Source organism: Osmerus eperlanus, chromosome 10, assembly GCF_963692335.1.
Source record: "Osmerus eperlanus chromosome 10, fOsmEpe2.1, whole genome shotgun sequence".
Classification (NCBI taxonomy): Eukaryota; Metazoa; Chordata; class Actinopteri; order Osmeriformes; family Osmeridae; genus Osmerus; species Osmerus eperlanus.
The window spans coordinates 10,232,438-10,251,390 of record NC_085027.1 but is presented as its reverse complement, the minus strand read 5'-3'; the positions used below and the strand labels follow the sequence as shown (position 1 = coordinate 10,251,390).

At 40.0% G+C, this 18,953-nt stretch overlaps 1 protein-coding gene across 2 annotated transcripts in view; it reads right to left on the bottom strand.

Moving 5' to 3' along the window:
• Positions 1–4,406: 4,406 nt before the first annotated feature.
• LOC134027683 (A disintegrin and metalloproteinase with thrombospondin motifs 7) overlaps positions 4,407–18,953 on the bottom strand; it is a 59,980-nt gene continuing 45,433 nt past the window's right edge. For both annotated transcript variants that reach the window (XM_062470662.1, XM_062470663.1), the window contains exons 19-24: positions 16,971–18,893; positions 15,973–16,125; positions 15,604–15,777; positions 15,277–15,423; positions 13,913–14,075; positions 4,407–6,119 (exon numbers count right to left, since the gene is read on the bottom strand). In XM_062470662.1, coding sequence (XP_062326646.1) covers positions 5,971–6,119; positions 13,913–14,075; positions 15,277–15,423; positions 15,604–15,777; positions 15,973–16,125; positions 16,971–18,893 — 2,709 coding nt within the window. In that variant the 3' untranslated portion in view covers positions 4,407–5,970. The remainder of the gene's footprint in view (positions 6,120–13,912; positions 14,076–15,276; positions 15,424–15,603; positions 15,778–15,972; positions 16,126–16,970; positions 18,894–18,953) is intronic.

The window sequence follows — 18,953 nt, the reverse complement described above, 5'->3', positions numbered from 1 at the left end:
TCAAAATAGGCATTGTATTCATTGACTGATTGATATTATTCATTATATCCAGTCAAAACCGTAGATGGCGCTAGTCTTACATTAGGCTTTGCTTTTACATGTTCTATGCAATAGGGTGTGCCTTGCCTTGCCTTCTGCAAGGGCACACCTTTTGTTCTCTCTCATATATATTATTATCACAAAAAATCCTTCACAAAAAGTGAAGGATTTCGTCTTGATATAGCAACCAAACGGAAGAGTGACAGATGTCTCACATCATAATTTCTTTGTTATAGAATTCAAGAGAAGAATGTCAGTTATCTGTGTAAATAACAGATGCACGAAATGCACCCCTTGCTAATTCTGACTAGGAAATTGTTACATGCCTGAAACTTACTGTGGTTACTCATATTAGTCCCCTCAGTGTACAGTAAGAATCATTTGATGCTGGGATATACAGAACAGACAATAGAGGGGGGTGCATTTCATGGCAGGCTTGTATTCCTTCTTGCCACAAAATGCACCCCTTGCTAACTCTGACTAGGAAAGTGTAACATGCCTGAAACTTACTGTGGTTACTCATAGTAGTCCCTTCAGTGTACAGTAAGAATCATTTGATGCTGGGATATACAGAACAGACAATAGAGGGGGTTGCATTTCATGGCAGGCTTGTATTCCTTCTTGCCACAAAATGCACCCCTTGCTAACTCTAACTAGGAAAGTGTAACATGCTTGAAACTTACTGTGGTTACTCATACTAGTCCCGTCAGTGTACAGTAAGAATCATTTGATGCTGGGATATACAGAACAGATAAGAGGGGGGTGCATTTCATGGCAGACTTGTATTCCTTCTTGCCACGAAATGCACCCCTTGCTAACTCTGACTAGGAAAGTGTAACCTGCCTGAAACTTACTGTGGTTACTCATACTAGTCCCTTCAGTGTACAGTAAGAATCATATGATGCTGGGATATACAGAACAGATAATAGAGGGGGGTGCATTTCATGGCAGACTTGTATTCCTTCTTGCTACGAAATGCACCCCTTGCTAACTCTGACTAGTAAAGTGTTACATGCCTGAAACTTACTGTGGTTACTCATACTAGTCCCTTCAGTGTACAGTAAGAATCATTTGATGCTGGGATATACAGAACAGATACTAGAGGGGGGTACATTTCATGGCAGACTTGTATTCCTTCTTGCCACGAAATGCACCCCTTGCTAACTCTGATTAGGAAAGTGTAACATGCCTGAAACTTACTGTGGTTACTCATACTAGTCCCTTCAGTGTACAGTAACAATCATTTGATGCTGGGATATACAGAACAGATAATAGAGGGCGGTGCATTTCATGGCAGACTTGTATTCCTTCTTGCCACGAAATGCACCCCTTGCTAACTCTGACTAGTAAAGTGTTACATGCCTGAAACTTACTCTGGTTACAGGTAATAGCCCCATCTTGTGAAATGCAGACACTCACCAAACTCATTCATGTAGGTAATCCCAAAATAGAAATGAAGCCTTTGTTCCACAAAAGTATAATTTTTAATGCAAATAAACCAGCCTAACAATGATTTAGGCCAAAACAATAAGCGGTTAATTAAATAGCCATATAAACTAAATTAAAGCCTAACCCTAACCCTAACAAATCACATTAGAGGGCAGGGAGGGACGGGATAGCAAAGACGGGGCATCCTTGTCAGACCACACCCGCAGAGAATGGACAGACGGAGGTAGCCTAGATTAAAGGATTTTTTTTTTTTCATAAACCTGCATGTGATGTCGAGTCACATAGATAGGCCTATCAGTCGCCATATGTAGCTAAGGTCCATGTCAATATGGAACTATGGAAAACACTGTCGATTGGGCCTAATCCACAATTTTAAACGACACATTAAACAATTCACACGTCGTCTTAATGTAACAGACAAATAAATTCCAAGTTCCATTTAAGAGGTGAATTCGAAGTGCAGCAGTTAAACTCCGCTTCTCTGAGTGCACGCATGCTCCCGCGGCCAGGGGATGCAATTCCTGGCGGGGATAAGTGCATTGGCACGACACCTGTCACAATGTTGTTAGAATAATCTTCAAAGGGGGTTCTTTATTAATGAATGAATGCAATGAGTCGGGTAAATGCCTGAAAATATCACTATAAGGGAAAAACTTAAGGGACGTTTAAGTCATAGAGGTTAGGACTATTTTTACACCGGATTGCCCAATTTATTCGTATTGATTCAACTTTTCAACTATGAGGCTGCTATATAGCCGATCACCATTCCCTCTTGCAGGAGAAATGAGAAGATAGCTGTTTCATTTTACTCTTCACTCTTAGTATTTTTGAGTTGTAAATGAGAAGCAACAAATGTATGCTTTTAAATCTATGTAATCATTATAAATAATAAGTATGCATTTTTATATAAAATATACAGAAATATCAGTTGTAAAAAAACGGACCCCTCTGCAACCAACGAATGCACACCCCACAATTTCCCCAGAAATTGTACCCTCTCTATTTTAAGCACAAACGCTCTGAACAAATAGGATGTAGGCCTATAAATGATGAAACACAGACATGCTAGATTAAAACCATTAGGTAGATTAGAACCATTGGCGGAAGCTACAGTAGGTTTACCCGTAGGTTCTGTTGAAAGCTATTTCTTTTTTGATGTCACTAGATGCACTAGAACCCGTATAAAACGGTCAAGGAGTAGTTGCGGCACCTCGCCCGGCAAAGGGAAAGCCGTGGAGCCAGACCTGCAAGGGGAGTTCGCCGGCGAGCGTCTGGTGGCCGAGCCTGGACCCATGGGGCTACAAATGGGACTAATTGATGAAGCATCATAAACGTGTCACCGTAGCTAATGTCTTTTTCTCTTTTGTCAGTATTTTAAATTGTTAGTCTAAACAGTTTTTGTAGCTGTGGAAACAAGGCAAGACATCCAGTGTACACACACATGACAACGAGTCCTTTGTCATTTCATTCCATTTTGATTATTGTACATTATATCCTTGTTCCTTCCAATACAATTAATGGGCTGGAATCAAGCTGATATATAGTACGCATAACAATTAACCAGAGATTCAAAGCTACACTGTTCAAGGTTCAAAAATGTCCTTGGCTGTGTGTGACTAATACTAAGAATGTTAACAGAAGGCATTGCATTCAAATGTTGCAATTGCTTTGGAGCCCCAAAGGTCTTAGTTTAAGGTGGAACCCTATGCTGCTTGGCTAGCTCTCGACTGAAGTGCGTGAAACAGATGTTGGCATTTTTAATATCTGAATTACACACAGCATTAGACACATTGCCAGGAGAATATTTGCATCCCTTAATGAAACCTCGAGACCTGTGATATGAAGTAATGAAAATGAAAATTAGAAAAATTTACCTGAGGAGAAATGTATGAAATATAATTTTCCCTTCGATCTGTACCTTTTCTGTCAATGCAGAATACAGAAAAATTATAGTTGGAGATTAGACAAAGCTGTACTGATGAATTGTACACTTGTACAAGTTGGCCAAAAAACACAAGAGAATCAGTCAATATTAAGATTTTCCGACCACTACACAAATTTGATCAATTGGAGGGAACTTCCTGTAATGGACATAAGGGAACAGTAAGGGGCACTGTTTCTCTTAGGCTACAATAAGCAGGGGCGGATCTAGAGATTTTCATTCGGGGTGGCAATGGGGTGGCAGAAGGAAGTTGTTTGGTGGCTTCCTTGAGGTGAATCAAAATCCAAAGTAGGGGGGTACAGTACTCCCTATGGTAAATGATTAGGCTATAACATTGTAGTGTAAATTAAACAGTAACATTAATATTATTTATTGAAATGTTATGTAATGTCATGTTGTTTAATTGTAACTTGTTTCACTACATGTTCTTATGGTTCTTCCCTTTGGGCTTTTTTTTCACAATGTATGCTTTATGTTTTGGCTACCCGCAATGTTTGGGGCTATCTCGTTGTTATGATCAGTGACCTATACACTTTTGTAAAGCTCTCTCTTGGAAGTCGCTTTGGATAAAAGCGATAAAAAAGTTTTTTATTGGGGTGGCAGCTGCCATCCCTTGTCACCCCTTAGATCCGCCACTGACAATAAGCCTCATGCCTGGAATTGCTTGAGCAGAAATTGACTTAATGTGATGACTTGCGCTCACAGAGGACTGTGACAGAGATTTCAATAATCTGATGGATGGCTTTCCCTCAGAAGAGGAGAGATGGTCTTGTTCATGTTTCATTATATAAAATGATCTTCTGTTCAAAAGCTAGTCATCAATAGTTTAAAACTCAGGTTTGACAATATTATGATCCCGCTTTTCACAACTCATACTTTATGCTAACTAAATAAACAATAAAAAATGTGTTACTTACACTCAGTTGTGAGTTAAAATATTATGCAATTAGGAAACACATACTTCTACACCTTATCATACAATTAACCAGCACATTCTTTAATAGTTTGACTTCATGTGATAACATCATTTATTGACAACCTAAAGTTACCCCTGCAATAGCATTTGACAAAATAATATACATATACATGTACGAATGGCTGTGTTGATCTGCATCAACTGAATGAATTCCTTTCCACAATCAAGTAGATAGCATTTGAATTTTGGCGAAGACCGACCCTTCTTGTTGAATATAACTGACAGTGGGATGTTTGCACAACTTTTACCATGGAATTAACTTCCCCTTAGGCTATGAATATATAGAAGCTACAGAAGCCATTTAATAATGGACACTTCTCAAACTAAATGTTTCCCCTAGAGCAGGAAAGTGAGGAAGGCCTGAGGGGCCTTCAACACAATATTTAAATGACTCTCTTAAACAACTCTGTTGTCATGAAAGGTCAAAGTTACATTTGACTTGAGATTAACATTTTGAGGCAATTTTGAGACACTATGATTCAAGTAGAAGAGGCACTGGGCCTGCCCAACACCTGACATGAAAGAGTTGAAACCTGCGACTGCCTATACTGTAGCACCAAGTTATTTTTGCAGCAGTTTCCATACACCAAATGTTTTTTTTGTATGTATTGTTGAATAACTGGTTCAATTACATTAACATGTTTTTTTTTTTTTATCGATCCCTCTGCACTTCACTAACTACTACTGAAAAAACTGCTACGTAATGTTATATCTGTGAATAATCAACAAAGCTGTATGTTATTGAAGGATTTATAAATGAGGATTTCCAGACTTGCACCCACCTTTCTGTTCCCAAGTCTGTTTCGGATATACTGCATAGTGTCAGATGCTAGCGATAGAAAGCATTGTCTGAACAATCTTTCCTTGTTACAAGCTAATAAAGTAAGTTAATACCGTAAAACATATTGGATGCTGAAATCAGTACCCTGGTCAAATCCCATGCTGCTACGGTATGAGCCAGACCTAAATTAAAACACCAATTGCTAGCTGCACGATTCTTCCTCTTTCAAACTCTGGTCCGTAAGTAAAGAAACTGCAAGAGAGAGTCTTTGTGAGGATTGTACGGCAATGACGGTTCAGAACTGAGATAATAGATTAAATACAACATGTATAGTGGTGACAGGCAGTGTCTCCTCCTTCTCTGGGATGGATTGTATTGTAAAACAGTGTGAGTGTCTTACTATGCTACTATGATCCACACAAATCTCAGAGTTCATTTTCACCTACTGATTCCAGAAATACTAACCTGAGAGGACATTTAGAAATAGTATGTAAATGCTGAAATTATTGTCAATAAACATTCAGCACACTATCAATTAATCTTAACTATTACCTGTTAAAGCATTCAAAAATACTTGGTTTATTGTGCAGAAAAGATTATAGATAGGGCCCCTAAAATAAAGTGTAATCCTGATTCACCTTCCAGATAACAAATGCTAAATGTGTGGTAGCCCAGAACCTTAGTTGTGTGTGTGTCCATATGTCTCCATTCACATACTATGCATGTGCATAGAGGGCTATGTGTTCACATGTGGAGGGCTATGTGTTTATGTCTCTCAGAATCTCAGCGACGTGATGTGCGTTCGTTGCCACGGGAATGCTGGCTGCAGGTTCTGCAGCACTGCACCCGAACAGTGGGGAGGTTACAGCGGCCAAGCCACTGAAGGGTCTGACAGAACCGGAATGTGAGCCGGTCCCGAACACACATCACTCCTACAAGAGAGTGAGAAAGAAACAGATCGAGAGAGAAGAGAGAGAATTAATAAAAAGGAAAAGTCTGTTCCCATCATTGTGCAGAAAATGAACAGGGATATACATTATGCTTACACTAATGACGGTTTACATAATACTTTTTACCTATGCCATAAAATAAAGTAACCATCATATTTCAGAATATTAGTGTTTGAAAACACACATTTTCAATACCTATGATAAAACAGGGATCCAATTAGATTGACAGTGGTTGGCAGTTGACCTAGACAGAGTCCGCAGGCTTAACCTAATATAATACTAGGCAGCACAACCCTACCCAGAGCCCAACTCCATCACAGTCAAAGCCTTCCAGATTAAATTACTGTTTCTTGGCTGAGATATGGGTGAAGCTATTCTTATAACTAGAACCATCCAGAATCCTGAGCTGACTCGGGTGAGTTAGGTTTTGCTTGGCAGTTACTTTTTGGGTATTGTTAACTTAAGCTCACTATGGACTATAGCTATTTCTTGAAGATCAAGACTGCTATCAAGAAAGAAACCTGCACATGGAGAATTGTGTCCTTAGGTGATGTTTTAATGATGCCAGACACCTTCAAGCCATATATAATTGGACAGGCAAAGGTTTTGATTTAAGAATGTACAGGACAGAGCAGATATACTCAGTTCTACGAAAGTTTTATTTTTAATCCACCAACCAACATGTTAATTTATGTGGAATTTCAATAAATAAATGCCAGTATCGCACAAATAGCAAAGTTTCCAACCATTAATATGCATGAGAGCAGTGTATTTAGTCAATCAGTCCAGTATGCATTCTTCCAATAGAAAATCATTCATTTGCCAGTCTTTTGTCTCCACACAGCCACCAATTCATCCTCTGCCTCAAAAAGTCTGCTGTCAGGACACACCATCATGTTTTTTCCCATGAAGGCCAGAGAATGATGACATCAGAAGGGTCAGAGTTCACAGCTGCAAGACAGTCGCACAGAATTTCCTGTAAGATGACAGGGACCCACTCCCCCACTAACCCCTCGACCTCCTTTAAACGCACAAAACCTTACCAAGGCTCACACACATAACAGTGAACAACAGAGAATAGAATGACTTCCTCTGTCGCAAAGCTAGCTTTTCCCCACTCACCACAAAGGGCCACTACATCCATTTCCTTGGCTATTTTAGCATCAGGGGGATATTCAAACTCATCTCGGGCTGATGTTCCCTGGCTTGACTCGTATCCCACACTGCTAGTGGAAAAGTAAGGGTTCTTCTTACCAGAATTTTTTTTTATGGTTAGACTGTCAGAGAAACAGCCTATGGTTGTGCGGAGAAGTTCACAATAGAAACTGAGAAGCTAAAGAACAATGCTCTGTCATTTAATCAACAGGAGCTGATTTTTAAATGTCAAACCAAAAAGGCATCTTTTTTTGTATATAGCAACTGTCATATTAGCCGGTAGATGAGCTTTGGTGAAAGAATACGAGCAGCTGGGACATGGCTGCCAGTCTGCCTGTCTTCCTGTCTGTCAGCATTGGTATGTCTCTCCCTAGGTATAGTCTCCCCAGTGTAGCCCTCATTATTGGTCCACGGAAGCTGCTTGTTACTGTCAATACTCTCTTCCCTCTCCAGGAGAGACAGAAGGGGAGGGAAAAGAGTGAAGAAGAATATGGTGGAGACAGAGAGAGATAAGAGAGGCCAGGGCAACAAAGGGGAGGCACATTCAGATGACGTTTGGAAAGACAAGGTTAAATGCTCTATCCCCCTGACGCATGTGAACATGTCTGCCCCCATCCACACTCCCACCTAAATGTGGTAGCTCACTGTGTAAAGTAGCACAATATACAATTCTTCATAATTCCTTGTGAAGCCATTTTTACTGTTTAAGAATGAATTGTCCCAGTTGAAAACCAAATCAACCCCTTCTCAAATAAGTTTGAGATCTGCTGGATAATGTACATATCCATCAACACTCCTAACACTTTAGCAACCTTACCTATTTAGTACATATCCATCGGCACTCCAAAACCTTATATTTGTAATCTTTCATTCTATGTTGTAACTATATTATATGTTCCCCTTCTCCACTGATGGTGTTATTTGTACTGCTACTTTTTGCTGGAATTAGCTATTTTTGATATTTTTGATTTTATTTTGCTGCTAGTGCTTCAAATGAATGTTTCCTATTTTACTATGTTGTTGTTGCTTTCATGTTGTAAGAATTCCATTGTTCAGGATGACCTTTATTACACTGTGCACATAAATCACTTGGACCTATACAATCATAAGTTCTGTGTTTACGTGGGTATATTGGTCATGGTCGTGCCACTGTAGAATCTCAGTATTGAGTATAAAATTAAGGGATTTATTAATTCCCAACTGAGAGTTGTCAGAATCTGGTTCTAACAGACTGAACCGATTTGACCTTGAGACAATCTATCTGGGATAACAGGTCATTTATCTCAGAATGTATTGCCGTCATCCTTCTCCTCACCTCTCCCTTTCTTTTTTTTTATTCATCTATTCAAATAGATCACAGAGAGGAACCAAGACATACAGAAAAACAAGCCACCTCACCCACAAATATGTATTCTCTCTCACAACACGTGTATTCCATGTGCACGTGCATTTACAGATATTGTCTTAATACATGCTCTTTGTTTGAAGCTTTGGAACATAAAACGTATCCGGATACTGCCTCAATATTTTTCTGTCTCTCACCAACAACACCTGCTGTGTCTACAACTGGGATAAACATGGAGGGAGAATTAATGACTTCCCAGCAGGAAGGCTGTGCCACCTCAAATATCTCACTGTACAGACCCAACAGGTGTCCACGTGAGATAACACAGGTCACAATTAGCTGAGCCATTAAACCAGCATTATAGATGGTGTATATTGGCTAGTTTTCGATTCTCCAAGCAATCTCTCACCTTTCTAGCCAAATAAAGTGGATGTCATATTTTTGTGTACTTCCTCTAAGGTATACCAACCTAAAGTGTGAAGGTACAATGAAAGGCTTTGTGTGAAGTCATATTAAAGTGAGCACACTGAGGGGGTGGGTTTTGATCTTCAGTCATATTTTATATATAAAATATGTGACGTTGTAAAATATTGTTTATATATATATAAAATACGTTATTTTTGGCATGACGCATGCCTTGAACAAGAAAGAGAATTGTGACCAGTGCTGGACAAAGTACAAAGTACAATGTACAAAGGCAACTCACACTTTAACCAGAACTTGTTTCAAACTTTGACGTCATGAAATCATGATGTCAATGATGACTGTGTTTGTCATGGGTTGTTGATTCTTGGTAAGCAAAGGATGGTTAAAAGTATTTTGGTAATGAACAACTACCAAGTACAGTACTTACGCTGCATGCCACAAACATCTATCAGTTGAATCTTCTAGCAATGACAGTGTTTCTATGATGCAAACAGGTTGAGGAACATCAGAGCGAAGGCAATGCCAATGCCAATTTCCTTACAAATGATGTCTTCCAGAGACTTGCGAAACAAACATCAACTACGCATGTGATAGTGGTGAATATCAAAGAACATCCCTCCTTTTTTTCAGGATTACTACTTGAATACAAGATGAGAGCTTATGGTCTTGAGCCACAGCAATTTCTTTTGGCAATAATAAAAATACAAATGCCACAGCAAATATAGTGGATCACTGACCTCTTGGATAAGAATCAGAATACAGTTTATTTGCCATGTATGTTACACAAACACAGAATTTACTGTGGCAGGAAGGTGCAGACAAACATATACGGATCTTAAATTAAGTCAAAAACTGTTAAATTAATTCTAAGAACTAAACAATTTAAAAATAAAACAATTCAAAAAATAAAATATATAAGAATAAGAATTTGAATGAGCAGCATGAGTGGGCAAAAGGTGGCTTGTGCGTAGTGCATAGTTAATGTTAGTGGGAGTCCTTGGCCTTGTTGAAGAGGCCAGTAGCAGATGGAAAGAAACTGTTCTTATGGTGTGAGGTTTTAGTCCTGATGGACCGCAGCCTTCTGCCAGAGGGGAGTAGCTGGAACAGGGAGTATCCACGGTGGTAGGAGTCGACCACAATCTTCCTCGCTCGCTTCCTCGCTTTATGCCAGTGCCAGCCAGTCAAGTTGAAGTTTATAAAAAATATGTAGTGTAGTTTATTTGGTTAGGGACATCCAAAAAAAGAGTTAATGTGCCTTCCCCTTCAATAATATTTTTAATAAATACTGAATAATTCATATTTCTTATGGTTGTTCTTAACGAATGTTTGCACAAACGACTATGTTAATACGTGTAGGCTATTTTGCTGTTTGTTACCTGGATTGCGCTGCATCACTGTATGCTGATCACTTGTCAAAGCTAATTAGCCAGGGAATAATTAGCAAATGAAAGAAAAAAACTGTACAATCATACTTAACCAGTTTTTCCTTTTCAATTACCAATATTTGTTTTAACTTTTTGAACACCAAAATCTAATCAGTACATCCTGGAGTCCAAGTGAACGTTTGTGCAGAATATGTAGAAATTCCTTAAGACGTTCCTGAGCTATAGCGGTCACGAGAATGGGACCAACATACGTACGGACAGACAGACATCCGCAAAACATAATGTCTCCGGCCATGGCTGTTGCCAGCGGAAAACATCTGTTCTGTGACTCATGGATAAAAGAGTTATGGACTGTTTTTAAGGACATAGCATACATGTGTGCATGTCACAAAAGAGGACCAGGTAAAATTCCCAAATAATACTTAAGTTAATTCTGACAAATGTATCTATTTTAGAAACATGTAGGGCTAGACAGAAATGCATAGCCAGGGAGAACAGGCTTGACTTCTGTTGATTAAAGGTACTTTATTAGCAGGGGTGTGATAGCCAAGGCAATTATGTACTCAGTAAACTGTTGTTGTAATTACAATTCTATTAATTTTAATGACACTCATTTTAATTATAATGATGCTGCACACATTGGCTTTTTCATTATGCTGATCTTATCTTATTCTAACACAATGATGACAAATGAAATGTTTTCGTGTTTAAGCATAATTTTTTAGTGTTAAATAAACCAAGTGGAAGAGGATGGATGGATTTTAGATGGTCTTTGAATCTCTGTTCATATTTTGAGCTGTACCCAAACAGAATACATCTGTCCTACAGCTAAGAAGACTGAGAATGATTTACAGTTCAACTGACAACTCTGAATTGTTTTAGCTGTCATCCAATTCTCCACATCTCAGGACAACCACAAGTTATGAGCATGAGCATGCTCTGATGCTTTGATTTGATTTTCCAGGAACCCACCCTTTGGTATATACAGTATCCTGCAATGCAACAATACCAGATCACAGCTCTTCTGAGAATGGTGTGAGCCTTGGACATTAACATTCATACATCTCTTCTTGTGAAAGTGAAGAAATCAGAATTCTGCTACAGCCAACCATGAGTCTCTCTCTCTCTCTCTCTCTCTCTCTCTCTCTCTCTCTCTCTCTCTCTCTCTCTCTCTCTCTCTCTCTCTCTCTCTCTCCTCTCTCTCTCTCTCTCTCTCTCTCTCTTCTCTCTCTCTCTCTCTCTTCTCTCTCTCTCTCTCTCCTCTCTCTCTCTCTCTCTCTCTCTCTCTCTCTCTCTCTCTCTCTCTCTCTCTCTCTCTCACTCTCTCTCTCTCTCTCTCTCTCTCTCTCTCCTCTCTCTCTCTCTCTCTCTCGTTATCTTTCTCTTTACATCAAACTCAAAGCTTCAGATGCATTTCAATGAAGTATAAAAGAGGAGCAAAAAAAGTCATGATAATTTCACACTTCGTCTAGAGGGTAGGAAAAAAGTGAAAACACGACATTCCAACTCAAACTACTTTGCTGTCAAGGGATAAGCTGTCACAGGTTAACTTGATTGGAATACATTATCTAAATTAATACTGCAAAGCTTCTGATATCAATATCATTGTGGATATTTGAGTATTGGAAGTATTGGAAATTGAACTTATGTCTAAAAGATTCAGTGTAGGCCGAAATTAATAATGCTTGAATAATAAAGATGAGTGACCCTTGAAGTGAGGACACGTCTTTCACTCAAAGGGGAGGGTGAATTAAAACAGAAAGGATGAAAGGAAGAGGCAGACTTCAAAAAGGTTTCATACAGCTCTACACAGAATTGTTGAGGGATAACATGATCTGAAACTATCTCTATTCTAAACTTCTACCTCTATCCTAAAGACTTGTCTTTCAACAATATCAGTTTGGTGCAAAACACTGTAGCCTTTGAAAGTAATAATGGGGGCTCAATAAACTTCTCATTCAGAACCCCTTGCCCATCATTATACTGTACAATAATCAGATTTTAATTAGCAAAAACTGCTAAGGCAATTTTCTCTTAATGTTTTAAATAAAACCAAGTCATTTTCAAAGGAGTCAAGTGGCTGAGCGGTTAGGGAATCGGGCTAGTAATCAGAAGGTTGGTGGTTCCATTCCCGGCTGTGCAAATGACATTGTGTCCTTGGGCAAGGCACTTCACCCTACTTAACATTTAGTCATTTAGCATACGCTCTTATCCAGAGCTTGGATTGCCACGGAGGGAATGTCCCTGTACTTACTGTAAGTCGCTCTGGATAAGAGCGTCTGCTAAATGACAAAATGTAAATGTAAAGTAATGAGAATCATATTGCAAAAGTCTTGAATGTGGTTTTGAATTTTGATGGATGGAATGACGTGACTGGAATCAGGTAGGATTGAGAGTATGCAAACATATATTGGATACTGCCTCCTCACCCTTTTCCAAGCAGCATTTTATTAAATTGATAAACATATAACTAACAAATAGTTTTGGTAGAGTTTCAAAGTGTCTGACTTAGAGGCAAGCAAGCTTTCTCTACGGGGGAAGTATTCCACGGAAAGGAAATGTTTGGATTGGTAGTGGTGGGCAGTATGCTTCAGTTACCTTGCGAGTTGGTGACCATCAGACACCTAGCTGAAGTGCAAGGGGACAGTTCACCAGTCATGTTGCTGTTAAAGCATTCAATCCCTGCCCGAGGATGTTTATGGCATTCAGGTTGACCCTGGACTGAACCACTCGGGCATTCAACACACATACGCACACACCACAAATCGAGGAACAATTGTCTGCTATGCCAACTGAATGCCATATTTGACTTATTTCTGCAACAAAACTAAAAACCAAAAAAACAGAACAGGGACAAACTTGAATAAATGTATGCAGGGACAGTTGTAGGCAGACCCATCATCTTCACATAGACGGACATATGGACACAAACACAAGTCTTTCAGAACATATAAACAAACCTTTGTTTAAATCAATGTAACACACTGTATGCTGTTTCAAACCAGCTTGGGATGAAAACAGTATGTATGACAGCACAAGGCTGTTCTCCAGATCACCACCATGTTCCTAAGTGACGAACAAATTATGTCAACATCTCAGTAGATGAATACTCTGAATCCTTATTGAGTTAGAATGGTGGCTTGTTTGACTTGCACTGCCTGCCTAACAATGCTAGCCAGCCAACATTAACTAGTGATAAATGAAGCTAATTATGGTGATGTCAGGACTTTCCAGAACAAAACTGACACACCATAATAACACAAAGCAGTTACAGAATTTGGCCAGAGATGTTATAGAAAATGAAACCTAACATTAACCTTAAACTAGCTAGTAAAAAAATCCATAATCAATTTTGCTCTAAAACACATTGTCTTAATGTAGTAATTAAAAGAAATATTTGTCATGTAAACCTTTATAGGTAGGATAACCTATCTTATAGAGATGACTGCATACAGTACACTTACCAAACGTGATGTTTTCACACTCCTGGATATTACACTTTTGAGTATTTTCTGGACAGGATTCATGGTCACACTGAGCACGCTCCTCCTCTTCCTCTGTCTCAGACTTCGAGTTGACACACTTGACTAGTCTCCGTTGCACACCACTGCCACAGGACGCAGAGCACTGCGGGCAAGGAGACACTTTAAAGACTCCCTCGCACTCACACAAAGAGTTTCATTGACAGTGACATGTGATTTGGTCTTTCCCATTTTAACCCTGTATCAGACAGTGATGAAATCCCTGGACAGTGACACACTTGTCTTATTATTCTATCCTACAGCACTTTTGATTTTACATGATACAATCACTGTGGTTAAAGTGTAGACGTTAAGCTTTGATTTGTTTAACCAAGGACATTTTCGAGCATCCAGGAATTCTGTAAATCCACAGGGCTATTAATTATTTTCTTTGACGGATTTGAGAGTTTAGATCAGTGGTCTAAACTATAATAATATAATAATACAATTATAATTAAAATATTATAAAAAAATAGAGCCTAGGTTTTACTCTTAATTACATCTATATTTATGATGGTCTTGTAGGCCAAATCACACAAAGCCAGCATCAAAGCCAGAACCTCCATGCTTCAATCAAAACTGTAGACCGCTTTCAGTTAAGCCTTTGAGGTGAGCATGTGCAAGCCAACACACCCCACACCAGTAGAACTTGGTTTAGAATGTGTCTCTGTGCCCGCAAATATGTGAGCACATGTTGAGCCAGATTGAGCATGTGTTGAAGGAATGAAAGAAAGGTGTTTGTGTGTGGTGTTTATGTATGTGCTTATGGTAGCCTCAAAGCATATAGCATGTATGTAAGAACACAATTTTATATTAATATGTCTACAAAATGCATTATGTGGACGTGTACATTTGAGCAGTATGTGTGATTGTTGGTATGTCATGTTCAACTTGTGCGTGGGTGTGTACTGCGTACTGGACTGGGGGCTTCTGAGGTCAGTTGCACTTTAGAGGATGGCACACAAAAGCACTGGAGGGGGCTACTGGCAGTACTGATGTGTTTAAGAATTAAATAGACTCTCATGATCAAAGGCATGTCAGCTCTTAAACTGGAGAAATGTTTGAAGAGAGGCTTTAGAGAGAGATGGAGTTCAAGGGACATATGCCTCACGCAAGTCATGTAATTGCAGGTGGATAAATGATGCAAGATGAGGTTTGTGCATTTAATTTAATTACAGATAATTAAACTGAATAACTGTTCATATGATGAAGTGCAAAAGCTATTAGCTTAGTACTTCAGTTTAACATATTGTTTTGTGTACATTGTATACTGTGTGTCATGCAATACGTCATCCATCTGTCCGTACCTGTCCCCAGGAGCCAGTGACCCATTGGGCACAGGATTGGCTGTTACAAGCTTGGATGTTGCTGGGAATAACATCCTCATCGCATTGTTCTTCCTCAGGACAGGTAACAAGGCGCTGCTGTTCCCCTCCCCCACAAACCTCTGAGCACTGGCCATCCATAGACATACAAACACACACCATACATATTACATACACTATTACATACACTATTACATACACTATTTTAAGCACATGTCCCAGGGCATGAGGTTGCTTGTGTATCTATACTGAGGGCATCAGCCAAAAGGTGTGATATAGGAAAAGTGTGGATGGAGGTAAGGTCCTGACCTGTCCCCAGGATGAGCTGTACCATTCCAAACAGGGCTGGGGGTTGCAAGGCAGGCGTGCAGTGGGCCTGGGGGAGACCGGCTGGCAGTGGAATGGTCGAAGAGGCCTCTGATCTCTTGTGTCAAAACACTGAACCTCACGCAAGGTCACCCCTCCACCACATTTCTTGGAACACTGGGATGAGGTATTCCACAATTTATATATTTTATTTTTACGTGCGTGTCTTTGGAGTTGCGATGTATTTAGTTTAATGTAGAGATATTACGGAAGATTTGGTTTCAAATTAAACACTCAAGTAAATCTACTGCCTACTTAATGAAAAGGACATGAAAAATAAGGATCACACAAAATTCAGACATGGGACCCTACCTGGCTCCACTGGCCTGTCTTCCAGGCAGAGCAGGGACGCAAGTAGCAGCGACGGGCCGGCACAGGCTTCTTTGCTAGGTCACAGTCTGTGTCCTTACCAGAGCTGCAGACCACCATCCTCCATATGGCTCCCAGGCCACAACTGGTTGAGCACTGCAAAAATAATAGTAGTAGGAGTATATTAAACAATAGGCCACTTTTAGTTTTAGTTAACCACGTAAAAATGTATTTGATTTGGATGAATATGATGGTAACTTGCTTAATGTACTCCCTGAATCAAGCTGATTGACACTGGCAAACTTTTTTTGTGTGCACTGAATTAAACAGCTGACTGTTTACTTTAATTAGAACTAGCTAATAAGGGATGTCACACCTGTTGTTCTGCAGCTCTGTGCGATATCCTGAGTATTCATGGAATAATGAGATTGTCTAGCATAACAAGTATCTAATTTGCACCCATTTTGATGGGGTTGAGCCCTGTGACTCTTTCAGTGGTGTATGCACCAAAAATAATTAACTAAATAAATATGGTACATTTAGTCTTTTTTTTTTTTGGTACCTGTTTTTGTTTTTTTTTGTCCTGCTGTGATAGCACTTTTGTTAGAGAGCATTTTAGAGAGCGAGAGTTGCTCTGAATGTGTCATAGCCATTTTATATTTACAACAAATCTTTGTAATAAGGATTCTGAATTTCTGAACTCAACTCAGAGCATTGACAATTCTATTCACTAGGGAGAGACAATGGCTGTGTTAACTCTGAGATGGCTCATTAGTCATATCTAGTATTTCATATTCTAGAATTTCTCAAAAAGCAGGAGCCAGTGGATTCTATATATTTTAATGGCAGATGTCTTGAAAGCCAGGGGTATTTATAACATTGTAAATGTTGCCATTCTGATTATCTAGTCACTGAAGCAACACTGCTGAGCCTTGTTCCTCACCACTGCACTTACACCTTGGATTTATATGGGATGCATGAACATAGTTGTAGTCACTCACTGCACTCCAGTTGCCAGTAACCCAGTAAGCAGCTGGGGTTGGTGTTGTCATGGTTTGGGACTGTAGCATGAGAGAATGGAGTGACAGATGGGACTGGGTGGTGGACGTGGGACTCGTACCATCCTGGAGAGTGGCTGTGTTAGCTACCGTGGTGACGGCATCTGTCAAGGGTTGATATGTGCTGGATGGGTGGTCTGTGCCACTCAATTGTAACATAGGGGGGATCAGGATTTCATTGTGGTCTATCTCATTCCAAAGATATCTGGAAGGAGTCAGAAGACTATAATATGTTTGACCAGGGGAGACTTCATAATGAGGAATAGAGGGTGTGTAAATCTCTTTCTCAGGCTTAGCTGCAGCAGCAGGCTGGGTCTGGGTCACAATGAACGGAGGTGGAGATACTGTGCCTTCCATATGTGTAGGAAGTAGGGTGTCCTTTCTAGTTGTCCATGAGGTGTTGATGTTCTCCTGGATTTCTGAGAGGGGATGGAGGTGAGCGGGGGTTGGAGGAGGTTTCTCTTGAGAGACCGGATGTGAGGTTACTGTGTAACCTTCTGTGATTCCTAAATGATTATATTTGTTAACAGTGTTGGGATCTGTGATGAAGTCCTGTTGATCAAAATGTGTTTCTTCTTCAGGTGAAAGCACATCATGATTGCCTTCTTCAGTGGAAGTTGGGTTTAATGATGCATATGGAAGAGATGTGGTTATTGAAATAGTCTCAACCATCATTTTATCCCACTCAGACAAAGTTGTACTGAAAAAGCTGTCCTCGTGCATCTTCACCTCAAACATGGTGGCCGGAGGAGGAAAATGGGAATGTGGTGCCCTGCTGTCTGTTTCTCCAAGGGAGTCGGGGAATTGTAGGACTGCTGTGGTTTTTTCATAATAGCTGTGGCCTAACTCCCCCGCCTTTTCTTTCTCCCTACCAATTATCACTGAGGGGAGGCCCTTATTTTTGTACACCTTTTTGACTGGTGTAGTGACCTCGACTGTGTCATCAATATTCCCATAATTGCTTTTTTCTTGGCTGAAATCTTGGAAAAAATCATTGTCTCCAACTGGTTTCTCTTCATGTTGGCCTCGTATTAGGTGCACAGGGGCCACTTTAGTTGTCAATACCAGGTTGTGTGCTGTGCTGGGGTTCAGAGGCAAGCCAAGATTATTGTTGCTTTCTTTCCACATTTTTGAAAAACTGGTGGTTGAACCTGGTGGTGGGGGAGTATTTGCAACGGGCAGAAAATAGTCTTCAGAAAATAAATCGTCCTCCTTTTCCTGGTTCATTTCAATGAGTTTCTTTAGTGATGAACTGCTATTCTCAACATCCTCCGCACTCGGTTTCTGTTGTTTGTCATCTTGTAAATGATAGGGAGTCGTTATTTCAGGCACAGGTGAGGTAGATAAAAGAGAAGTTTCCCTGTCAATATTTTCTTCCACACCTGAACTGGGTTTAGGTTCCTGTTCAATACTATTCTTTTCAGCTTGATCGATGATTCCCAAGTCAAAGTCGTATGAAAGGTCCTCATGAAATTTGATAAAGTTGTAGTCATAGTAGAAGTCATCTACCTTTACATTATTGTCAGTGGGCTTGTTTTGGGCCTTTTCAATTGTATTTCTGGGGGAGAAATCTCCTTCTATTCTATTATACAGTTTGTTGCGGTCTTTTGGCTGTGCTCGTGTTGTGCTGTATTTTGGCAGAGAATTGGCATCAGGGATTGAGTTGATTTCGTTGAAGACTTCTTTGCTGAACGAACCACTTCCAGACCAGTCACTGCCACCAAAGACATCTAGGACCTGGGGACAGTCCCGGAGGTAGCAAGGAGTGACACCACTGGGTTTCTTTCTGAGATCACAGTCGACACCGGTATTTCTTGAGCAGGTCACATTCCGGGTTCGCACGCCACTGCCACATGTTAGTGAGCACTGTGAGGAAGCAGAGGAGGGACTGAGATTAAAACTCATTCTGATCCAAGCAAACTCACA